Genomic DNA, 22,280 nt, shown 5'->3' on the forward strand with positions numbered 1-22,280 from the left:
GAGAAGGGATGGAGCCTGGCCCCCTGGCCCCATTGAATGTAGTTAGTCCTTCCTCAGGTTGGGAGGAGAGTCCTCATTATGCTAGGACACTTCCCACTGCAAGTGACACAAACCCATGTCAGACCCACTTAAGCAAAAAAGGGAAACTCGCAGCTCATCAGCCCAGTCGGGACAGGCTGAGTTATGCGGTGCTAACACAGAGCCCCCAAATCTCGGTGGGTTACAACAGGGATTGATTTCTTGCTCATGATACATGTCCATCTCGGGTAAACTGGAGGCTCTGCTCTCCGTGTCTCCTCCCGCGGGGACTCAGGCTGATGGAGCAGCCGCCAGCTTATTTGTCACAGCTCCCGGTGGCAGAGAGGAACAACACTCGGGAGAACATCACAATGGTCAGGTACGTGCTCTGGTCCAGAAGTGAGACTTACCACTTCTGCTTACAACTCCCTGGCCAGTCCTGGTCATGTGGTACCATACCAGGGGGGCCAGAAGATGAAGAGCATAATGACTTCCACACTTGGGTACCTCAAAAGTCCATGGGGATGTGGTTTCAGGCATGGCTGGATCCAGGAGCTCAAGAGATATTACCAGGAATCAATCTCTGTTTCCAGCTCTACTTTCCTGTGTGTTGGCCCCACCCCACAGCCCCGGGCTTCAGTCCATCCCTACCGCTCGGCAGTCCTAGCAGAAAGAGCACATGGACCAGTTTGAGTCTCGTGTATGTCCCAAAACCAGTGGTGTGGTGGGGGTTGGGGTGGCATGGAATGCTCTGTCGGCCACTCCCAGAGCTGGGGTCAGCTGCCCCACAAGGACACTGCATGGACAGAAGCAAAAGGCACCCCACAAGTGTTCCCTCTTGACCTAGGTCCCTCCCAGCTGAGCAAGGGGAAGAAGAGCTGCATTTGGGGTCAGGAGACCAGAGTTCGAGTTCTGGCTGTGATCTTTAATTCAGTGTGTGACCTCAGGCCAGCAAGCCTCTGGCCCGTTGTGCACCTTCACTTCATTCGTCACATGGATAGCCCTGCCCTCACCGACCCCACAGATGGAAAAGGGCTGCCCCAGGAGGAGAGCGTGGCTTCCGTGCACGGGGTGTTGTTATCAATCCTCCTGACTCTCCCAAGAGAGTCATTGGCAATTGTGGCCTGGACTCTGGGTGACGAGGAGCCACCTTTCCCACCTCCAGGTGCTCAGGGCTCCGTCACACCTCCAGGCCCTTGCTCAAGCTCTTCCTTCTGCCAGAAAAGCCGGTTCATCTAACAAGTCCTATCCATTTGTCAAAGTCCAACAACCACCACCTCCTCCTTGAAGCCCTCCAGCCCCTCCCGATGCCCCTCGGGGTTCCCATCAGTGGGGTGCTGGGGCTGGGTCGGACCACCTAGGAGGGTTGATGACACACATCTCTTCCCAATCCCACTTGGGGTTGTCAGGTTGGTAGCTTGAAATTGGCCATGGTGGAAGCGTCTACACCATGGGAATAAAGCACACACGACACCCTACAAATCGGGCTTTTCTGAGTGCCTATGTGCCAGGCTGTAGGTAGGGCAGGGAACAAAACAGAGGAAGTTGTTTTCCTCGCGGGGCTTATATTCAACTTAAAATCCTGGTCTCTAGCATCTGTTTCCACCTGTCCATCCGCGTTCTTCCTTCTAGCCTTTCACCATCCCTTCATCCGTCTGTCCGTCCACCTGCCCACGTAGCCACCGGTCCCTCATCACCCACCCACCCACCTCCTGCTAACCCACCCTCCCAGGAGGACCAGCTCCTGCCTCCTCTTTGCAGCCCGCTTACCAGCTGAGTCCCCTTCAGAGACAGAGTCGGTGAGGAGCCACGCCTGGCCCAAGCCAGAGCCCCTGACCAAGCCCCAGCCCTGGCCCCCTGGCCTCCTGGCCCCCTGGCCCCTGGCCCCCGGCCCAGAGCTCTGTGCGCGGGAGAGCTGCGCTGCCTCCCCTGGGGAGCCGGTGGCTCAGGTGGCCCCTGGAACCCACTGGCCCCAGGAGGATGTGAAAACCACAGCATACCTTGGCCCAAGTGTCCCCGGGGGGTGACAGTGGGGGATGGTGAGGGCTGCTCGCTTGTGTCAGACTGTGCTCCCGTGTCAGACTCGAGCTCCCAGCTGAGCCTCACTTTGATCCCAGGTCAACAGCCCCACGGTTGAAACCATCAATGTTCTAGAACTTTCAGCACCCAGGACTCTCTCGGAGACACCCCCACCAACCACCCGATGTTACAGATGAGTCACGGTGAGGCTTTCTGCAGGACTGACTCTCACCAACAGGTAGCTCAGGCTCATCCAAGAGGACAGACAAACCGGAGCTTTTCCCCTTTGGGTTCCGCCCAGCAGCCCGGCCTCCTGGGACAACGAGGGCCCCGGGCAGTTCCAGGCTGGGGCAGGGATGTCCCCGGGCTCTGGGAGCCGGCCGGCCTGCTGAATCAGACTCTCGGCCTCCCTAACCCTGCTTGGCGGACTCGAAAAAGACGCCTCTAAAGGTGAGCACCCCGACTGGGAAAACAACCTACGGTCTTGTTTGCTGTTTTTGGTTTTGGTTTGGTTTGTTAAAGCATGAGCTGCATGCAGTGTGTGGCGCTGATGTTCGGTAAGGTGCCTTCAAACGTGGCCAAGAGGGATTTTCTTAGCGTCTCAATTCGCATTTTGAACGGACTCTCTGAGAAATCGTCAACAAGACCTTGACTTCCCCCTGATTCCCGGGGATGAGCAAACAACATGCCAGAGGAGTGGAGGGCTGCGTCATCACCGCCTGTCTGCCCCTCCTCCACCACGAGTGCCAAAGGAGCCCCCCCGCACGGTGTACCCCAGAACCCGGCACACGTACTCGTGACCGATAAATATTTCTTGGGAGCATAAGGGGAATAACTGAGTGGGCAGCCGAAGCCAGCAAATCTTGGCCGGTGGGGGCTGTTTCTAAGGGACAGGCTGACTTGAAGCCTGGAACCATCCCCGCCCCGCCAAGTGCCCCTCTGCGGGCAGGAGAGCCCCAAACTGTGGCTGCTTTCTCACCCCCGCCCACCACCAGCACAAGCTTGGTCTGGGCCCCAGAAGGAAGGAAGCTGAATTTATTGAGGGTCTGCTCTGCTGCAGCCCTATATACAGTGGGTGACCTCACCGATTTCTCCCCAAGGGGGGTCATGCCACCTGCGGGCCCCCCCAGTAGCCAGCCCAGAGAGGGGAAGCGGCTGGCCCAAGGTGGCACAGCCCAGGGGCATCACAGTTGGGATTCAGACCTCTGTCCACAGGCCCCCACAAACCTTCCCACAGCCAGGGTCCCCATGGGCTCACTCCATCCCCTTCCCGTCTCCCTGAGACGTGAAAAGGAACAGCAGGGACTTCTCACGGCTCCTGGAGGCAGGCCCCGCAGGGCAGGGTCCGTGGGGGGCCGCCCCACGTCCAGAAAGGAGGGAGGCTGTCATCGTGTGCACACAGTTCCAGACACATGTGCGTCTCGCCTCCGTGCCCACGGGCACCTGCTCCCACACACGGACACACCCGTGCGCTCCCGGGGCCACGCGTGCGCACCAGGCGTCAACCAGGCTCAGGAGCCCCCTCTGGGGGCCCAAAGGTCGCAGGCCTCTTTACCCCACGGCCCAGGCGAGCCCAGCTCTGGCTCTGGCCGAATGGCTCTGGACGGCCGGTCAGCCTCACTGGCTGGCCTGGGGCCCGGGTCCCTCGGGCGGCGGGGCCATGACCACCCACTGGCGGAGGTAGCTCCTGGGGGGCCCCTCGTCCCGGGGGCTGGTGAAGTCACATTCCACGGGGCTGCCGCAGTCAGAGCCCGCGAAGCCACTGTCGAAAGTGTCCATGTCCAGGCCGGCGGGAGGCGAGCCCGCTTCGCTGTCAGACGCCCCTCTGGGGGGCCCGCCACTCCACGGCGGGCCTGGGGTCCAACCTGCCTCATCTTCAAGGGGCAGCTTTAGCTGGTCAAGGAGGCTGCCAGGAGGGCCTCCCGGCCCGGCAAGGCCACCAGTCGAGACGCAGCCACAGGAGAGGACTGTGGTCCCGGTGTCCAAGAGCGGGTCCTCAGTGCCTGAGCCAGGCTCCAGGCTGGCGTCCAAGTTCAGGGCTGGGTAGCCGTCATCCCCACAGGTGCAGGACCAGGCACACAGCCCCTCCATGTCTGCTACGGTCACCGTGTTGATGGACAGTACGCTGTACACTTGGTCCTTCTCCTGGCTATAAGCCGAGCCACCCAAGCCGCCGGTGGTGGCAGGCGCTGGGCCCCAGGAGTCCGGCTCAGGCCCCTCATCGGCTTCCACCAGGTCGGAGGACTCCGGCAGAGGCATGGGCTGCGGCCCTTTGGCGGCGCTCTGCGGTGGGCAAAAGTTGAACATCTCCAGGGATGAAAGCACCTCGGGGCTCTGGGGTCCCAGCTCCAGGCTGGAGGCAGTGAAGGGTGCACCCACCCATTTCTGTGAGTGAGAAAAGGGAGACGGTCATGACAGAACGGGGGCAAGGAAGGCATGGACAGACAGACAGAGCCAGACAGAGACAGCAAGAGACAGAGACATGAGAGGATAAAGAGAGCACCAGGGGTCAGAGCCATGGTGCGCCCCTATCCGGGGACCCTCCTCACCACTGTCCCTTCCTCCCTGGGCCTCAGTTTCCCCACCTGCAGGAGGGAGCCGCTGCCCTCAGTAGCCTGCCAGATAATCAGTGCTCAGGGGCCTGGGGTCTGCACAGGGCCTGGGTAGCAGGGGCCAAGATTGCTGAGTTGTAGGGACATGGGGGCGGGAGGGCCTGAGGTCTGGGTGACAGAGCCACCACCCGGTCCCCTGTTTCATTTCCTCCGGGACACTTCTTGAAAACGAACATTCTCTGGTGTCCCCACTGGAGTGGACACTTGGCCGGGGCAGACGCCTCGATTCTTCTGGTCCCAGCCGTGTTCCTGGAGGCTCACACACTGCCTTGCATACAATCGGTGCCCAATAAATGTGTATTAACTAAATGAACACGTGGAGGGAATCGGTGACAAGCCCCTGGGAAAGGCCTCTGTGTGCTTGGTGAGTAAGGGATGTGGAACGATGACGGACCGAGGCAGCGCCCCCAAGCTCTGAGCATCCCCCACCCTGCCTTCACTGGCCTGGGGTCCCACTCATGACACAGGGTCTCCATCCGAGTGGCAGTGAAAACCCCGAGAACCAGAATCTCCCAGTTTTGAGGCTGCTGCCTCAGAAAACATCTCAGGCCCCGGGTGAGGCCCCCCCCCATCTGCCAGTAGCACCGACTGCACAGAGCTGTGGTGAGGAGTCATTGCATTCACATCTCGGAAGCTCCTTGCAGAGGGCCGGGCACATGTGAGTATAGGGGGAGTAAACACCGAATAGGTGTGGTATCTGAGCTTCAGGGAAGGTGCAGAGGAAGGAGGAAGGTCTCTCTCCCCCCGGGGGTGGGGGTGGGAGTCCAGGCTGCTCCCCTGCCTCACGAACGCCGCTTCCCCACTCGGAGCCTCGGTCTCCCCAGGGGTGCCCTGTGGATGATGGAGCACCCCCCTGCCACCCAGGGGCTGTGATCAGGATGGAAGGGGCAGGGGTCAGAGGGTGCTCAGTGCAGCGCCAGGCAGACAGCAGGAGCTCAGCCAATGCTCTGGTCCACGTTTCCTGACATCCAAGCTCAGCGGGAGTGGGCGGCTGCCCCCCCCAAGTCACCACATCCTCTCTGCGGCGGGCCCTCCCACGCGGGGTGGGTGTTGAGCGGTAAATGGGCACAGACAACCGTGGGCGCCGGCAGGTGACGGGTGGTTGGGGTTTGGGGGGGGGTTGGTGTATTTGGCAGGTGGGGCCAGACCCTTCCCAGAACCTGCTCCGTCTCGGGGGCTTCTGACAAAGAAGCGGGAGACCAGTTTGTGACTCAAGGAACCACCGGGCTCACCCCCTCCCCCAGCCTGGCTCCTGGGTTGGGAGATGCTGCCCGATTTTGTGTCATTCTTATACCAGTTCCGCCCCACCCTAATTATTTCCTGCACTCTGCAGATGCGGAGACCGGGGCCTGGCTGGGGCCCGGGCGCTCTGGGCCTGCAGGGTGGGGCTGGGGTCCTGGGCGCAGATGGAGGTAAGCTCCCAGACGGTAAGAGGCTCCGCGGGGTTTGTCACGGGAGGAAGGGCACTCACCTTGAAGTCTCCATTGTGGCCCACATAGAGGGGATGGAAGAACTTCTGTGGGTTGGGCACCTGCCCCCACACCTTCTTCCATAGCCTGGGAGGGCAGAGATGAGGTGAGCCCTCACCATTCCCCAGAGGACAGCCTGGCCTCCCACTCAGGGGCTCCCCAACTTTGTCCTGCAGGACACTCAGCCCCTCCCAAAGCACACGCACGCACCTCCCTTCCACCTCTCTACCCCGGGCCTCAACTTCCACATCTGTAAAATGGGGGCAGCAAGTCTCACGCAGGTGCCCGGAGTTTAAGCGCTTGGCTGCCTATTCTGTGCCTGGCAAATGCTGCCCCTTCTGAGCCTCGATTTCCTCCTCCACCACCAGGGATGAGCAAAGGGCTGGTTCCACAGGGGTGTGGGGAGCCCCAGCACCCCAGCACCCAGAGAGCGCTCCGTGATCTTCATTATTATTCGCATCGTGCTCTCTCCCCCTCCAGCTTCACTGCCTCCATCTCTGTCAAAGCCTCTGGATGCAGATGAACACATCGAGCCGGGTGTACGGATCCCCCCCACCCTTGCCCAGGGCTCAGCAAACCCTGGTTGGAGCAGAAGGGAAGAGGGTGGGGTGGATTATCCCCCATGACCTGGCGGCCCTGCGTGCCCCCCCGGGACGCAAAGCATAAACGTCACCGGACAAGATCATAGCCTAGGTCACTGTCATGAGCACTGGGGCAGACTCCACCTCAGAGCTGTGCGGCTTTGGGCAAGTTCTTTGCCAGCTCTGTGCTTCCCTGCTCTTGCCCCATTTGTCCAGGGGAGGTAAGTCCCGAATGGCAAGCTCCTAAGGCTTGAAGGTGAAGGTGAGGTGGGTGCGCTGCCCAGTGCCCAGTGAACAGGAGCTGTTTCTCATCACCGTCATTGTCATGACCACTATTGCGATGACAGGCTGTGTCCCCCAACCCTGGGTGGTTATAGAGGGGCTGTGGCCCAGGCCGACCCCCTCCCCCTGCCTCCCTGAATCCCTGGCCTCACCTCCAAGGCAGGTGGATCTTCAGGCCTAAGAAGACGAGGATGGGGAGTATGATGACAAGCAGGAGATAGAGCAGGTAAGTGTGAGAGCCTCCCTTTATCTCTGGGAAGGAAGCAGACACTGGATAAAGTGGAGCCCACCTCTCCCAGAGGCCACGTGGGGCGGGTGTGGGGAGCAATGGGTCTGGGCTGGTGTGGAGGGCATGGGAAGGCCGCGGGGGCCTGGAAGTGGGGCGGTCTGGGATCCTGCTCCCACCCACACCCCAGGCAAGCCACTTCATCTCGCTGGGCCTCTGTGTTCCCTTCTGCAAAATGGGGATAATAATTCCCACTGCAAGGAGTTATGAAGAGCACCGAGCGCCCTGCCAGGAGCCACACCTACCTTCCGTCTGGGTGTGAAAGGTGACCGGGTCACTCCACTCACTCCAGGTCCCCTGGAAGGAGGAGCCGGGCTGGGGCCCTGCGCGGATCTGCAGCTCATACCTCGAGTTACTCTGGAACTCCAAGGGAAGGAGAGACACGTTCCTCGAGTCCACCGAGATCAGCTTTCTCTCTGGACTCTGCCAGCACACAGGGAGGATGCACCGGGTCAGGCTCAGCCAGGCCAGCCCCGGCCTCCAGCAGAAGCACCCTTTCCCAGCCGCCCCGAGAGGGGCTGAGGGTCTCCTGCAAAGGCCCCGCTCCCTCCACAAGACCAGGCTCAGCTTGCATCCCGTCCACTCCGGTGGGGGCGGCACAGAGCCACGGGCACTGCTTAGACCTTGTTTCTCTCTGACCCCAGCTCTCCCCTCACAGTCCTGGCAGGGGACCCTCCCGGCGAGGCCTGGGACCGGCCCAGGAGTAGCAGTGGCCCCTCTTTAACCAGAATCTTTAACCAGCAGCCTTCCAGACAGTGGTCACTTTTGGAATTGTTCCATAGTGGGCCTTCTCAACAGCGGGCATTTCTGCAAGTCTTGGACCACAGGCCTCTCAGCAACGGATATCTCTGGAAGCCTTCCACGGGGGACATTCCAAACAACCACATGTATGAAATTCTTCAACTGGGACCTCTCTGAAGGATGGATCATTCTAGAAGGCTTCAGCTGTGACTGTTCTGAATAGTGGGCCCTTTGGGAACTCTCCAACGCTCTAAACAAGGATACTTCTAGAAGTCTTCACCTTGGAAACAATGGTCCCTCTAACACTGGACTTTCTTGGTTATTGAACTTCTGGAGCTCTTCACCTGTGGCCATTCTAAGCCAAGGGGAAAGGCTCCAGCTGGCGCCATTTCTGAAACTTCCTCTGCTGTGACTATACTAGACTCCGGGAGGAAACCTGAGGATTTGCTACCCTCTTCCTCTCTGGCATGCTGATCGAGGAACCAGGGGCATGAAGGAAAGAATTTTGAGGGGCCTCCCACCCCAGGGAGAAATGAAGGGGGGCAGCACGGGGTGGGAGGGCGGAGGGGAGAGCTTCCAGCCGCAGTGGGTCCTTGGTTCCATTCTTGGCTGTGAGTCACCAGCTCACCTGTCGCTCAGAACCCCCTCCCCACCACCAGTGCGCCCCAGATGCTCAGCACGGCGCCTCCCCTCCCTCCTTCCCCCAAGTCTCTGCGAGCCTCACCAGAGCCCAGGGGACTCCCCACTTCCTGTATCGCAGCTCATACTGCAGCTTGCCCTTCAGTGTGAAGAAATCGTAATTGGAGCTCCAGGAGATGTTATAATGCCCCGAGAAGGTCACGGTCACGTTGAAAGGGGGAGACGGCTTGACTTGAAGGGAAAAGCCAGAAAGATAAGAAAGGGGTGAGGTTGGGCTGCAGCTGAGAAGGATGTGGTGGCAAGAAGTTCTCTACGCCCGACCCGGTGTTGGTGGTGGGTCGGGATTCGTACCCCCGTGTGACTCTGGGCGAGGCAACCCCTGTCTCTGGGCCTCAGTTTGTGCATCTGAGAAATGAGAAGTTCAGACCACATTGGAGTTGCAGCCGCAGGGGTGGGAGGGTAACAGAAGTGGGCGAAGCAGGTTTGGGGTCTGAGGACATGTAAGCAGGATGCCACACTCAGGCTGGGCAGGACTGCAGACCAGGGTGGCCAGAGAACAGCCTGGAATCCCACATGGGGGAAAGCTCTCTCCAACATTAAAGTTTGTTACTAATCCGGGCGCCTGGGTGGCTCAGTCGGTTAAGTGTCTGCCTTTGGCTCAGGTCATGATCCCGGGGTCCTGGGATCGAGCCCCCTGTCTGGCTCTCTGCTCAGCGGGGAGTCTGCTTCTCCCCTTTCCCCAGCCTCTGCCCCCCCATCCCCCCCGCCCCCACCCATGCCTCTCTCTCTCTCTCAATCTCTCTCGTGCATGCACATGCTCTCTCAAATATATAAATTAAAAATCTTAAAAAAAGAATAAAGTTAGCTCTTAATCCAAAAACTTGCTAAGCGACGTGTGGGCCAGAGGCACCGGTTCTGCGTTTCTGTTCTAAACGATGACATCATTTTCTTTTAGCTGCAGCTTCCCAGAGAAGCCAAAGACTCTGATTAGCATTAATGCTAATGAGATATCATTAATATTCATTAATGCTAATGGCAAAAGCGAACAGTACTGAGCTCCTGCAGGGCTGTCTGCAGAGCAGTCTGACCCTCCTCAGTGGCCCTGCGTTCCGAGACTTCTGGAAAGTGCAAGGGCAGAGGCCTGAGTCAGCACCACACCCTCCTGGGTGCTTCCCAGGCAAAGGTCAAAGCCGGGCCTCCCATTCTGCTCCATCCCAAATTTGTTTCATGAAAGTGAGCGGGATACAACACGGTTAGATGCCTTCATTTCTTCTCTTGTAAAAGGGTACCAGCTCCCCAGCTCCTCTTTCATGGGGTGACAATTCTCGGGGACCAAACTCAGTAGCAGAAGGAGGTCCCTTCCGGGAGACAGAAGCCAGAAGCTCCTATCCCCCGGCTCCCTTCTTCTCTTCTTCTTCCACCTTATTTGCCAACATCTAACATTTTCTGCATTTCCCTGTGTGATCCTGTTCACCATCCGCCCCTTCTCTGGGATCTGAGCTGCTTGGGGCCGGGGTTTTGTTCTCTTGGGTCAACGCTGTGCCCACGGCTCCCAGGACAGAGCAGGTGCACCAGAGACCCTGGAGAAATACTTATTAAATCAACAAATGAAGCTTTCAGGGGTTGCAAAAAGGAACTCTAAAGCTGCTTACTTCTCTGCTCGAGTTGGGAGAAGGTGCACATTCCCGGGGCCCCATCAAGGGCTTTTCTGTCTTTGAGCCATGGGTCCATTTGGACTGGACTCGTTCTTAAACCCTCTTCCGTCTTCCCCAGGCCGGGTGGAGCTCTCCACTTCCCTGTGTGGCATGGGCTGGGTGGCGTGGACTGATTCAGGGAGGGATTCGGATGTTTGCGGAGCCTGGTGCCCAGGAGGAGGAAAGGGCCGGAGTGGGCGGGGAGCCGAATGCCACCTTCTGCCACATCTGGGCACAGGTGGGCCTCAGACCCTGGCAGGGAGGGCAGGAGGGAGGGGTCGGAGGGAACCGTGACTTGGAGGCCCCTGCAAGGCAAAGCAGCTCCTTCTCTGCCCTGCACTCTGCTCTGCAGGGGAGGGGTGGGGATGCTGCCCGCCCCAGCTCCCCCAGAGGCACGAAGGTGGCCCTGCTCCATAAGCTTGCCACGCCTGGGTCCAGATGACCAAGTGAGCATGTGTGTGCATGCATGTGCATGCGTGTGCACGCATCAGCATGTGTCTGAGAGACAGCGTGAGCATCATCTGTCCAAGCTGTCCAAGCCAGGAGTTGTTGGTAAGACATCTGTGCATCTGAGGGGGTATTTAGAGTGTGTGGGTGCATGTGTATGAGTCTGGGTGTGTCTGGGTATACGTGAAGCTCTGTGCACGCCCTCTGTTTGCAAAGTGGCACAAACCTGGACCCCCAGAGTGTGAATGACAGACGTCCTCTTATCTTCTTGCCCCACTGTGGGAATCTGGGGATACGCTCCCAGGCCACAGGGGCTGAGCCTCCCCAAGGGCAGGTCTCTCTTCGAGGTCCGCTTACATGCCTCTGGGCACGGGCCTCTCACCCGCTCCCTGGACGCTCCCCTTTGGGGGCACACACACACTCACAGTTACCTCCTGTGCCCTTCCCTGCCCTGCCCTGGCTCTGGACCCATAGAAACAACTGATTTCCCCAGCCAGGCCTCCTCCCTTCCTCTAGGGTGTTGGGAAACTCTGGGCCTCGGAGCTAATAAACAGGAGAAATCTCAGGGAAGCCTTTCTCCTGTGACATGGCCTCCCCCACTTGCCTCAAAATGGGGGCAGAAGCCCAGAAGGGCCATCACTCGACAAACTGAGCCAGTCCGGGGTCACAGAGGGGCAGGTCCTGGGCCCCGGTCCAGCTCCGTTTCAGGCCTCAGCTGCCTCTCTTTGGTTAAGGCCCAAACCTAGGTATCAACCCATCACACCTTGGTTGCGCTTCTACGGAACAAACTCGAAGGAGAAATGAGCTCCTAGGACAGGTCAGTTTTGATGATGGCGGCAAGCCGGCCCGCGGTGCATGGGGCTCAGCCCCGGCCTGGGTTCTCCTCTGCTCTGGGGTCCCCGGGAATACTCACTGCTTTTAGCCAGGATGAAGAAGCCGCACTCCTGGGAGGACCTGCCGGACTGGTCTGTGACGTTGACACTGAAAATGTCGTCGGCCATGAATTGAAACACATCCATGTGGCACGTGTACTCTGCGTGCGTGGCATTGTAGGAGGATCGGTGGAGGCTGCAGGAGGTGACCTCGTCCTCCAGCTCTCCATATGGGTCTTGCCTTCAAGGACAGAGCAGCCAGTCATGCCTGGAGGCCGGTGGGGCTCCGTGCACACGGCCAGAAGCTCGGGGCTGGGGGGGGATTTGAGGTGAGGCTGGGGCGGGGGTCACCTGGTCCACCAACACTTTCCCAGGGAAGGTGTTCCCTCCCCCAAAGCATCCCTGATGGGTTGCGTCCGGGCTTGGCTTGTGTGCTTCCAAGGAACGAGGAACTCACCACCTCACATAGGGCAACAACTTGCAACTTTGGAAATTTGGGCCATTCTTGCCTAGACTGAGTCTAAGTCTGTCCCTGCCAATCCCATCAGCTGGATCACGATCCTATAGGAAGGATGCTAAGCACCTCAGGTCTCCTTCCTGCCCTCCTTCCACCCAACATCCACGGAATACCCAGTGAATACCTGGGCTGAAGGCCAAGGTAAGAACCAAATGAACCTCATTCCCTGCTCTGGCTGAAATTCCAGGGAGGCTTTTGGTATAGGGTTGGGAGCACTGCTCTGGTCTTTTTCCTCCCACTAGGCATTAAGTGATGGGTTTTTAAGTATGTATAGGAGTTCAACAGATATTTATTTCCCTACCTACACCTTCAGGCTCTGAACATGACTACCCTTCAAGGCCAGTATGGATGTGTAGACTCTGTTCTCTGCTAAATGTTTGTTAGAATAGAAACTTCTGCTCAGTCAATGCAAGTCTCTTGCACAGGAGCCAGGGGGCCTTTAAAAACCCCGTGTCGCTCCCATGCCTAAAATCTTCCAGTGACTTTTCACCACCCATACAGGGCAATCTGGCCTCGGCCTCCCGCTCACCCCTGCTTGTATTCTCCCTCACACTGACTCACTCCACTCTGGCCACACTGACTTCCTCGCTATTCCTCAAACTCACCAGCTCTTCCCCACCTCAGGGCCTTTGCACGGGCAGTGCCCTCTACCTGGAATACTCCATCCCCAGCTCACTGGCTGCCTCCTTCTCAAACAGAGAGGCCTGCCCTGACTGCCCACCCCCATGTCACTCTCTCTGGACGCCGTGGCCCTGGTTCCTGTTCTTTATAGCACTCACTGTCATCAGAAAGCTTCCTGATGGCTGCTTATGTGTTTATTGTCTATTTCCCCAGACACACCCTGCTGCAGAACTTCTGGGACCTCCTCAGTCTTGGGCTCTGCTGAACCCCCAGTGCCTGCAAGGTCAATAGCAGGAGGTCAATAAATGTGTTCTGGATGAATGAATGTATGAATGAATTGAGGATGACAGATTTTCTTAATCCTGAGCAGCTTATGAACAAAGATTCTCTCCTTGAGCAAGCTCTGTTCAGGCTCCTCTGAGCACTTCCCTCGACGAGGCCCTGACCTTTGGGCTTCCATGTCATCTCTCCTGTCCTCCACCTCATCCCCCCGGGTGACGTCTGACCAGCCTGGGCTGTCAGCAAGAACCTTGTGACGTCATGTAGCCAGAACCCACCCCCTTTCCCCTTGATGTGGCCTCTTGGTAATTTTCCATCCACTGACCCCACCCTGCTCCTTGGCTCTAAATCTCCCCTTTTCCTTGTATTTGGGGTTGAGCCCGATCTCTCCCCCGACTGCAAAGCCCCATATGCAGGGTCCCTGCGCCTCTGGCAGTGGTCTTGAGCCAAGCCTCCCCTCACCGTTCTTTAACAATGTGGACTAATAGGGGCCTGTGGATTTTGGAATCAGGCTGCCTGTTTGAATCCCAGCTCCACCATTCACCGACTCTTGGTTTCGGCTCAGGCCATGATCTCGGGGTCGTGGGATGGAGCCCCGGTTTGGGCTCCGTGCTCAGCACGGAGTCTGCTTCGGGTTCTCTCCCTCTGCCCCTCTCTCCCCTCCTCTCTAAAATGAATAAATAAATCCTTAAAAAAAAAAAACCACACAGTTAGGGCTGTGTGGGCAAGAGAGTATGGCCTTTGGAGGCGGACGGAACCGCCCCGTAGCCTCTCTGCTGCACGCTCTGGACGAGCCCCGTGAGCCCCGTGTGGCCGTCTGTAAGGTGGCCGGGCGATTCCCCGCTAACGAACCATCTTTCTTGGGGCAAAACCAAATGCTATTGGTGACCTTGTTGAGAGAACCCTCAGGAAGTGGACCTATTATATTGATTGTTAAACTATCTGCAGGGCACATAGTAGGTCCCCCTCGGTCTGTGGTCCCCAGCAGCCCTGCTTCACCCCAGCCCTCCCGTGGCTACCCTGAGTAGTATCCCCAGGGCTGCTGAGGTCCGGCCACTTACCAGGTGAGGGTGAGCGTGCCGGGCTGGAGGGTCCTTGTCTCTAGGGTGCAGGTGACTGTTTGTAAGTAATCGGTGTAGCAGACGAGGTCTAGGCAACCCCAGGCTGGAAGATTAGGGGAGACAGAGGCTGTCATGGGTGGGGGAGGCTGGCCGGAGGTTGCGTGGTGCCTCCCCTCTTTGCCCCCTCAAGGGCTGGAGGCTGACTGGAGGCACGGGTCCCCAGGGCCAGGACAAATATGGCAACGCACAGGGCCACTAAGATGTGGGCTTGGGGAAGGGGGGTCCCTGCCACCTGACTATTCTTTGTGTGACCCCTGAGTTTCAAGGCTGGCTATTGAGACAGGATGCTCCAAATGTGAATTGTAATGATTCACAGCAGCTGGGACACAGACCTCAGGGAGGCCGGAAGTACGTCAAGGGAGGAGGAAAACAACCCAAACCAAGAAGTCCTCGAAAACTTTTGCCAGAATGTCCGTATTAGCCTACCGGCCAAACCGCCACCACGACCACGGCCGCCAAGTGACACAAGGACTGCTCACTCAGGCTGTTTTGTCGGGAGACCTCATGCTCTCCCACCCCCAACGTCAATTGCTCCCCTTTGTTCTAAAATTATAGGTGCAACCATAATCGAAATTTCCATGCAACCATAATCTAAATTTGCAACAAAATAAATATAGTAAGTTTGAGCTGAGTTTTGTTCTGTAAGATTAAGTACCAACACTGCTATTTCTACCCCGCCTACCCTCCAACTATTTACCAGAAATTCGTTCCCCTTTTTAAATGGATTCATTCTTAGTGGCTCTTTCCTATTTTTCCTCAACTAATGAAGACCCAAGGGGTGGTGGTATGTTCCCTTCCTGGCCCTCACTTTAGGTCAGAAGCTGGATTCGGAGCCAAGAAGACTGTTGTTGGAAGCACCCTTAGCTGGCTGCCATTGCCATTTTATAGACAAGGACCCAGAGGCTCTGAGACTGGACCACACCTCCTGTCTCTCTGGGTCTAGGCTGCTGAGATTCTCACCCGGGAAAGAAAAATCTCATCTGTGCTATTGTTGCACACGGAGCAGACATCACTAATCGATCACAGCATTCTCTCCCTCGGGTGACCCTCAGAATCCCCCTCAACACAGGTGTCCCAGCAGCCACCACCAAGGGATCTGAGCTGTGGCAGTGAGTCCTGCGCTAGGAGGAGCCTTCCCCTGGGGAGGAGCACGGGGTCTGCCGGTGGGCATAGGAGGCCAGTGAAGGCACTTGGTGGAGAAAAGAGGACTGATTTTGGTGGGGACTAAGCCTGGCACTGCGGGAGCCACCATGTGGCTATGTATTCTCCCAGTTTATACCCTGGTTGTTCTAGCTCAGGGTTCTAGAACTTGGGGGAGGAGCTACCGTTCCTAGCTAGGCTCAAGGTCACCAAGGGCTTGACAAGGTTAGTCCCAATCTTGAACTGGAACACTGCGGAGGGGACAGCAGCCCCTGAGCTAGCGTGGATGTGGCACGAAGGACCCAGTCCCCTGGTCTGTAGCCCAACCCCTGGGCAGACAGCCCCGGGGCCTCCCTCGTCCAGGGTTATCAGAACATGCAAGAGGCCGTGAGAGGCCGGAACGGTGGACACGTGACTCACGACTGCTCCGAGTCCCTCATTGTAAGCTGGGGACACTGGCCCCTTGGAGGGCAGGGGAGATATGTGGGTGCATCAGGGACTTGTTATTTGTGCTCATGGGATGTGCGTGGCGCCCTGGCGGGTGACCCAAGACGGAGTGCTGGTCACTCAGAAGGGGAAAATAAAAGAGCCAGACATCTGTTTCCTGAAGAAGCTATTTGAGGTTCCGAGTCTTTCGGTAAAAACCAGAGAGAAATGCAGAATCAGCAGAGCAGAGGCTGAGGGACCCTTGCCTCCAGTCCAACCCCCATTTGAGCCTGTATGCTGCATCCCCGCCTCCTCTGGGAAGGCCTCCCTGATCTCTGAGCCCAAGTCTAACTCTTGGCCTTTCCCAGCTCCAGTCACTAACTTCTCTCCCTCTGACTGCAACATCCTCTGGCCCCCTGGGGGTGCCTTCCAAGGTTTGACTACCTCTCTTCCCCCTCCCTTTCTCCACCTCCTTTACTCCTGCCCACCCCCGGCTGGGGACCATCAGTGTCTGCTGAGGATTCTGTGATTGTTGATAAACATCTCCTAGGAGAGTCATTGCACAAATAGAAATTGAGGTTAGACCAAAGGCAGGACTTCCTCCCTCTGAGGGTTGGGAGCCAGCCAAGGCAGAGAGCTGTGGACGGAGAATCAAGTTTCTCGTCCCTGCAGTGAGATATGAAGACCTCAGCTGGTGGTCTGGTTCCCGTGGGATTCACATGAGCCATAGGGCTCTCTGGAGGGACAGGTTCTAGTTGACGGAGAGCTGGCTAGGCCAGCCCAAGTGAGCAGATGCCACAGACCCCGGCCTGTAGCCTCTAGCCGTGCCCTGGAGCCTATGGACAAGCTTGGCCCTCTCCACCCGCAGACCTTGGGGCAGATACTCACCACCCTGGAGCATCAGCAGGAACAGAGCAACCGCTGAGCCACACGGCATGCTGACTCTCAGGATCCTGGAAGAGACTTAGAGTGAGAGGGTGCACCTGGGCCTGGGGACCAAAGGACACTGAACAGCATCCCTCTGGTCCTCCCTTGGAAGACTTGCTTCAGATTCTCAGAAAAATAAGAGTTGGAGGAGCCCGTGGAGGGTCCCAAGAATTCCTGCCCCTTAGAAGTGGCTGACTCGCCCCTTGGACCCCATTTCTCCCACCTTCTTCCTGTCCCCTAACACAGTCCCAAATGAGAGGTGATTTATTTTATTTTTTTAAAGATTTTATTTATTTATTTGACAGAGAGAGACACAGTGAGAGCAGGAACACAAGCAGGGGGAGTGGGAGAGGGAGAAACAGGCTTCCCACAAAGCAGGGAGCCCGATGCGGGGCTCGATCCCAGGACCCTGGGATCATGACCTGAGCCGAAGGCAGACGCTTAATGATTGAGCCACCCAGATGCCCCTGAGAGGTGAATTTAAAGAGGGAGGCTCCTAGCTAGCTGCTCTTCTGCCCCTGGAAGCCTAAGGATGTAGCGCTATGCATGAGAGTAAACGTGGGCATTTATCCACCTGAAAAAGAGAGAGGCAGGGAGGCAGGGAGGCGGGGAGGGGAAGTTGGTTGGAAAGCGGTATTTGACAAGCAGAAATCTTGAGTCCTTCTTTCCATAAAACACCCTTGTTGACGTTAGCCCAATAGATTGGCTTCTTACTGAATAACAGATCCAAAGTTAGCCCACAAAGAAGACCCCTACTGGATACCTAAGATAAGGTTAGCCCGATAACAAGGCTCCTTACTCAGTCACAGAGCCCAGGTTGGCGAGTGCACTGGAAAGCATCCGGAGAACCCAGGCCGGACCCCATGGAGGTGAGCCTGACTCCCTGATCTGGATGACATGCACGAGATGCCTCTTTGGAGAACAGCATGGACCTCCCCAAGGGGAGCAGACGCTGGTGCCTTTGGCAAAGGAGTGACCCACCAGGCTGGCAATGCCCACAGCACCCCAGCTCTATGTCTGCTTGGGGAGGTGCCAGCCAGAGGCTGGGTGGGTAAGGGGGCATCCACCTGCCCAGGCCCAAGAGCCCCACCCAGACTGGCCCCCGGTTACAGGATTGTAACAGGAACTGGAGCCTAGAGGGATGCCCCATGCAGGAACAAAGTTGCAGGCATGACTTCTTCCAGACACCATCCCTGAGCCCACAATGGGAAGACCCCCCCCATCCCTGGGTTCCCCCAGACCCTACTCTGGCCCCACTGAGAACTCCTTCTGAGTTCCCTAACAAGTCACCCAGCAAACAGTGGCAACGCACCCTGAGAGGTCAGGTCACCAGCTGTGTTGCTCTGGGCTGGTCACTCCCCCTGTCTGAGCCCTGTAGAGAAAGTAAAGCTTGCTTCCCAGATTCCTGTAAGAACTCAAGGAGGCATTTTGCAGAAAACCCTGGGCATGGCCCTGGACACATAAATACTCAACAAACAGCTGTGACGGATAAAGAATTTAGAGCATCAGAAGTAGAGGGGCCCCAGAATGATCTAGCCAAGAGGTCCCTAAATTTCTCACTTTCAAAATGTTGGCCATATTTGTAGATCGTGTGTGCTATCATTTATTTAATGTTTTCTATAAATAAACTTATTTAAAAAATCCAACTCCAGCCTCATCCTAAGCAATAATATTCATAGTTGTATATTTTTTCTCCAGTACATCTTAAAATGAATAACATCGCTATTAAAATAATGTTGGGGCAACAACCTTTTAAATCTGCTTTAAGGAACACTGATCTTGCTTGGCCCGAGGCCTGCGGGAGCCCTCTTATCACACTTACCCATCATGGGAGGTGGGGTTCCTATCTGCCCCTCACTGGCAGGTCCACACCTCTGACCCCAGTACCAGGCCTGGCATAGCTCCGTCTATGTCACTCCCAAGAGGCTCCCCAGAGGCTCCATCTGGACCACAGGATAAATCACCAACTCCCTTGCCCAGATCCAAGGCTCTCCATCCCTCCATCCCTCCAAATTCCTCAACTCTGCACATATGACACACAGGGGCCTGGGGATAGAGGGGATGCACCTGACCCAGACCTGGCCAAGACAGCATCCCACCTGCCTGGCCGCATTGAATGGATCAGGGATGGACACCAACCCAAGCAAGGAGAATGAGAGCAGCCTGGGGATTTTCCGAGAACTCTAGTAAAGAGGTACTTTTTAGGCTCCCTGCTGGAAGCCGGCAGCCATCTTTGTCACTTCTTAGGGAGAGCCTGCCTGAAATTTTCTCAAAAGCTGAGAAATACGGACCCAGAGTCCCCACGGCATTATTTGAGGACCTGGATCCAGCCGTATCTGATGTCCACACTTGGACTTTTCCTTTACATAAACCCCGCCCCCCCCAACCACCCACCCTATTTTGCTCAACCATGTGAATTATGTTTCTGTTGCTTGCTACCAAAGATACCTGATAGAGTGGAATAGAGCAAAGGGCCCAGAACTGGAAGCCAGAGTAACTTGGAGCAAAAAATAACAAAAATTTTTTTCTGGTATTTCTCTGACCCTGGTTATCATCTCTAAAATGGGGACAATCATGCTCACTGCACCTGGCAGTTAAGAGGGGTCAGTGGAAAGCAGATGTGACAGTGCTCTGTGAACCGGAAAGTGCTATACAAGGGTGCTGGGTTCTTGCAGTTACTGGCCAGCTACTCTGAATTACTCAGCCTCCCCTTAGCACCTGAGGCCCTGTCATGCCTCTCTGCCTTTGCATGAGGCAAATTCCTGTGCTGAGTCTTCTCCTTGAACACCTCCCCCCCTCCCATCCCTCTAAACTCAGTCTTCACGGCCCCCTTGCTCTGCCCTTGCATCCATGAAGCCATGTTGGAATGTTCCAGAACTCCTGCCACTTACGGCTTTCAAGGTTTTCACCGGTGCTATTATCTACTTGCTATTTATCTTTACCTTTCCTCCCAAGTTTACTCCAATAAACATGTCTCAAAAAATATATATATCCTTACAATCAACAGGGAACTAGTATGAAATGGAGAGACTGTGTGTACTACGGTCGTTAAAATGCAGACTCCGGGCCAGCCTGCTTCAGCTCAAATCCCAGCACTGCCGTTTACAGGCTGTGGGACCTCGGGGAAGTTTACTTAACCTTCCTGGGCCTCAGAGTCCTCATCTGTAAAATGGACATACTAGTAACAGTGCCCACCTCGGGGGGTCCTTGGGAGAAGTAAATTAGTATTTGTAAAACATCGGGAACAGTGTCCAACATAATTGTAGATGTTATGTGTTTCTTAAACAAAACGATCGATTAACCGTAAAACTAAATAGGAGGCAAACAGAAGACAGTAATCGAATGTGAGTGAGATGCTAACTCCCGCTTAAAACTGAGAATTTGGGAAATCCAGATTGCCTTCATTTAAAAGGGGGATTAAAGAGTATCAGGTTGTTTAAGGCAAACTAGCACCAAACTGAGATTTTCACTTGGCATCACAGGACTGAAAAAAGATTTAAAAAGGTCTAACTCTTTCATTATGGGTTGCAGAGATATTGAACATTGTCTAAAATCAGCCACTCAATTCGGGGAACAGCAGGCTTGAATGGTAAAGGCACCAAGTCGGAACTCCTCCCCGTCCCATTGTTCTCCCTGCCCCGAATCTGTCCCTTTGTCGGTCTTCACACTCAGGCTGACTCCAGAGGGCAACAGTACTTTCTTCCCAGGTGCACACCAAACCACCAGGTGTGCTTTCTGAGTGAAGGGCAGAGGGTATCCTAAGGGCCTTCCTGCTATGGGACCCCCTGTGGCACCACCTACCTCTGCAGTCTCCTATAAGGAGTGAAGAGCACCCGGCTTAGAGTCTGTCAGCTCCCAGCTGTGTGTCCTTGGGCAAGTTCCTAACCCCTCCGATTCTCTGTGTTCTCATCTAATCAGTGGGGGTCATGACTCCTTGCTGCAGGTTTGTTGGAAGCACTAAATACATCACTGCACATGAAGCACTCCAGCACAGTCCTGGATGGAATGGGGCTGGGGAGAGGTGTTTATCTGCCAGGCTCCAGTGCCAAGAAACCTGCAGCAGGGGTTGTGGTAGTTCAGACTAAAAGCCAAATTTCAGGAGATTCTAGGGAAGTGAAGAAGCTTGGAGGTAGGGAGCCAGATTGAAGTAGGTGCTCCGGAGAGCACAAAGTGCTTAATTCACAGCCAACAAAGAAATGCAAATTAAAACCACAATGACATGCCATTTTAATTTTACTCGATTGGCAAAACTAAAAGTCTGGCAACATCATATGTTGCTGAGGACATGGTGTAATGGGAACTCTGATTCATGGCTAGTGGAAATGTAAATTAGTGGTCTGGAAAATAGTTTGGCATGGTCTAATAAACTTGAGCAGGTGTTTGCATTAAGACCCAGCCATTTTACTCCTCTGTACACCACTGATGAAACCCTGGCATGTATGTACAAGAAGCATACCCTCAAATGTTTATAGCAGCATTGATTTTAATAGTGAGAATTGGAAACAACCTAAATATCCATCAACAAGAGAATGGAAAGATCAATTGTTGTGTAATCACTCAATGTGAAAATGAATCATAGTTTCACACAGCAAAGCAAATGACTCTCACAAACAAAATGCAGAGTGAAAATAAAATAAAATAAGAACACATACATAGTAATATCATCTATGTCACACTTAACACTGTGTAAAATAGTTCTCTATATTGTTTAGGTGAACATACACGTGTCCTGGAAGTATAGAGAAATTTAAGGGGACAATTAAAAAAAAATCAAAATTTTGAATAGAGTAGAAGAGGAGGGGATGTGATTGGGGGAGTAGTCAGGGTTCTCAACAGTTTGGTGAAACTGAGCAAAGCTACCGTGGGTGTTGATTATATTATTTAATATACCTTTTTGTATGTCCAAACTATTTCATAAAATTTTAAATGTCAGTTAATCTTATGTTTCTAAAATAAAATGTAAGGGGGACTTCCACTTCTGGCTATGGTGGAGTAGCTGGTATCAGACTGAACCCCCAACTAGTAGTTGAGAACAACTATGAAGCAGGAAAAAAAAAAAAGAGGACATGAGAGAGCAATGAAGTTAGATGGTACTTGAGAGGCCAGGGTTCCAGAGAGAAGAAAATGTACTGAAATTCTGCATGCAATTTCCCCTCAAATCATGTGTCAAGTCATTGCAAATGTGTCTCATACCAAGAAACCTAGCAGAAAGAATCTGGCAATGGGCTTAAAAACTAAGAAAGAATTTTGTAGTTTTACAACAGTGAGGGAAGAATTGAGTTCAAGCCCTGGCAAAGAAGAGGGGACCTGGTAAATACCCAGTTATTCAAGAAAGGATATACCTTGGGAATAAGGAAAACTCAGAACCAGTTTAGCCATAACTGCAGCAAGATGATCCGCCTATATGCAATATATCTGCTAAAAGAAAATTTGAACATATCTGGAAAAAGTCAGCTTCACCAAAAGCCTCTATATTTTTCATGCACAATGTCCAGCATTCAATCAAATTGACAAGCCAAACCTGGAAACAGTACCAAATGACCAAAAACCAAGAGGAAAACAGACACATGGGTGATTCAGAAAGTGGCA

General features: G+C 55.0%; 1 protein-coding gene across 4 annotated transcripts in view; it reads right to left on the reverse strand.

Annotated features, from left to right (window-relative positions):
* Positions 1-3,050: 3,050 nt before the first annotated feature.
* Positions 3,051-22,280, reverse strand: part of IL21R (interleukin 21 receptor) — a 35,382-nt gene continuing 16,152 nt past the window's right edge. For 3 of the 4 annotated variants that reach the window (XM_036066175.2, XM_036066180.2, XM_078074666.1), the window contains exons 2-9: positions 16,653-16,717; positions 14,139-14,241; positions 11,702-11,901; positions 8,733-8,878; positions 7,513-7,690; positions 7,134-7,233; positions 6,121-6,205; positions 3,051-4,422 (exon numbers count right to left, since the gene is read on the reverse strand). In XM_036066175.2, coding sequence (XP_035922068.1) covers positions 3,655-4,422; positions 6,121-6,205; positions 7,134-7,233; positions 7,513-7,690; positions 8,733-8,878; positions 11,702-11,901; positions 14,139-14,241; positions 16,653-16,701 — 1,629 coding nt within the window. In that variant the 5' untranslated portion in view covers positions 16,702-16,717 and the 3' untranslated portion in view covers positions 3,051-3,654. Of the gene's footprint in view, positions 4,423-6,120; positions 6,206-7,133; positions 7,234-7,512; positions 7,691-8,732; positions 8,879-10,299; positions 10,506-11,701; positions 11,902-14,138; positions 14,242-16,652; positions 16,718-22,280 lie in introns of those variants that run through there. The other variant, XM_036066189.2, reaches the window with a different exon arrangement.

This window comes from Halichoerus grypus, chromosome 6, assembly GCF_964656455.1.
Source record: "Halichoerus grypus chromosome 6, mHalGry1.hap1.1, whole genome shotgun sequence".
Lineage (NCBI taxonomy): Eukaryota > Metazoa > Chordata > Mammalia > Carnivora > Phocidae > Halichoerus > Halichoerus grypus.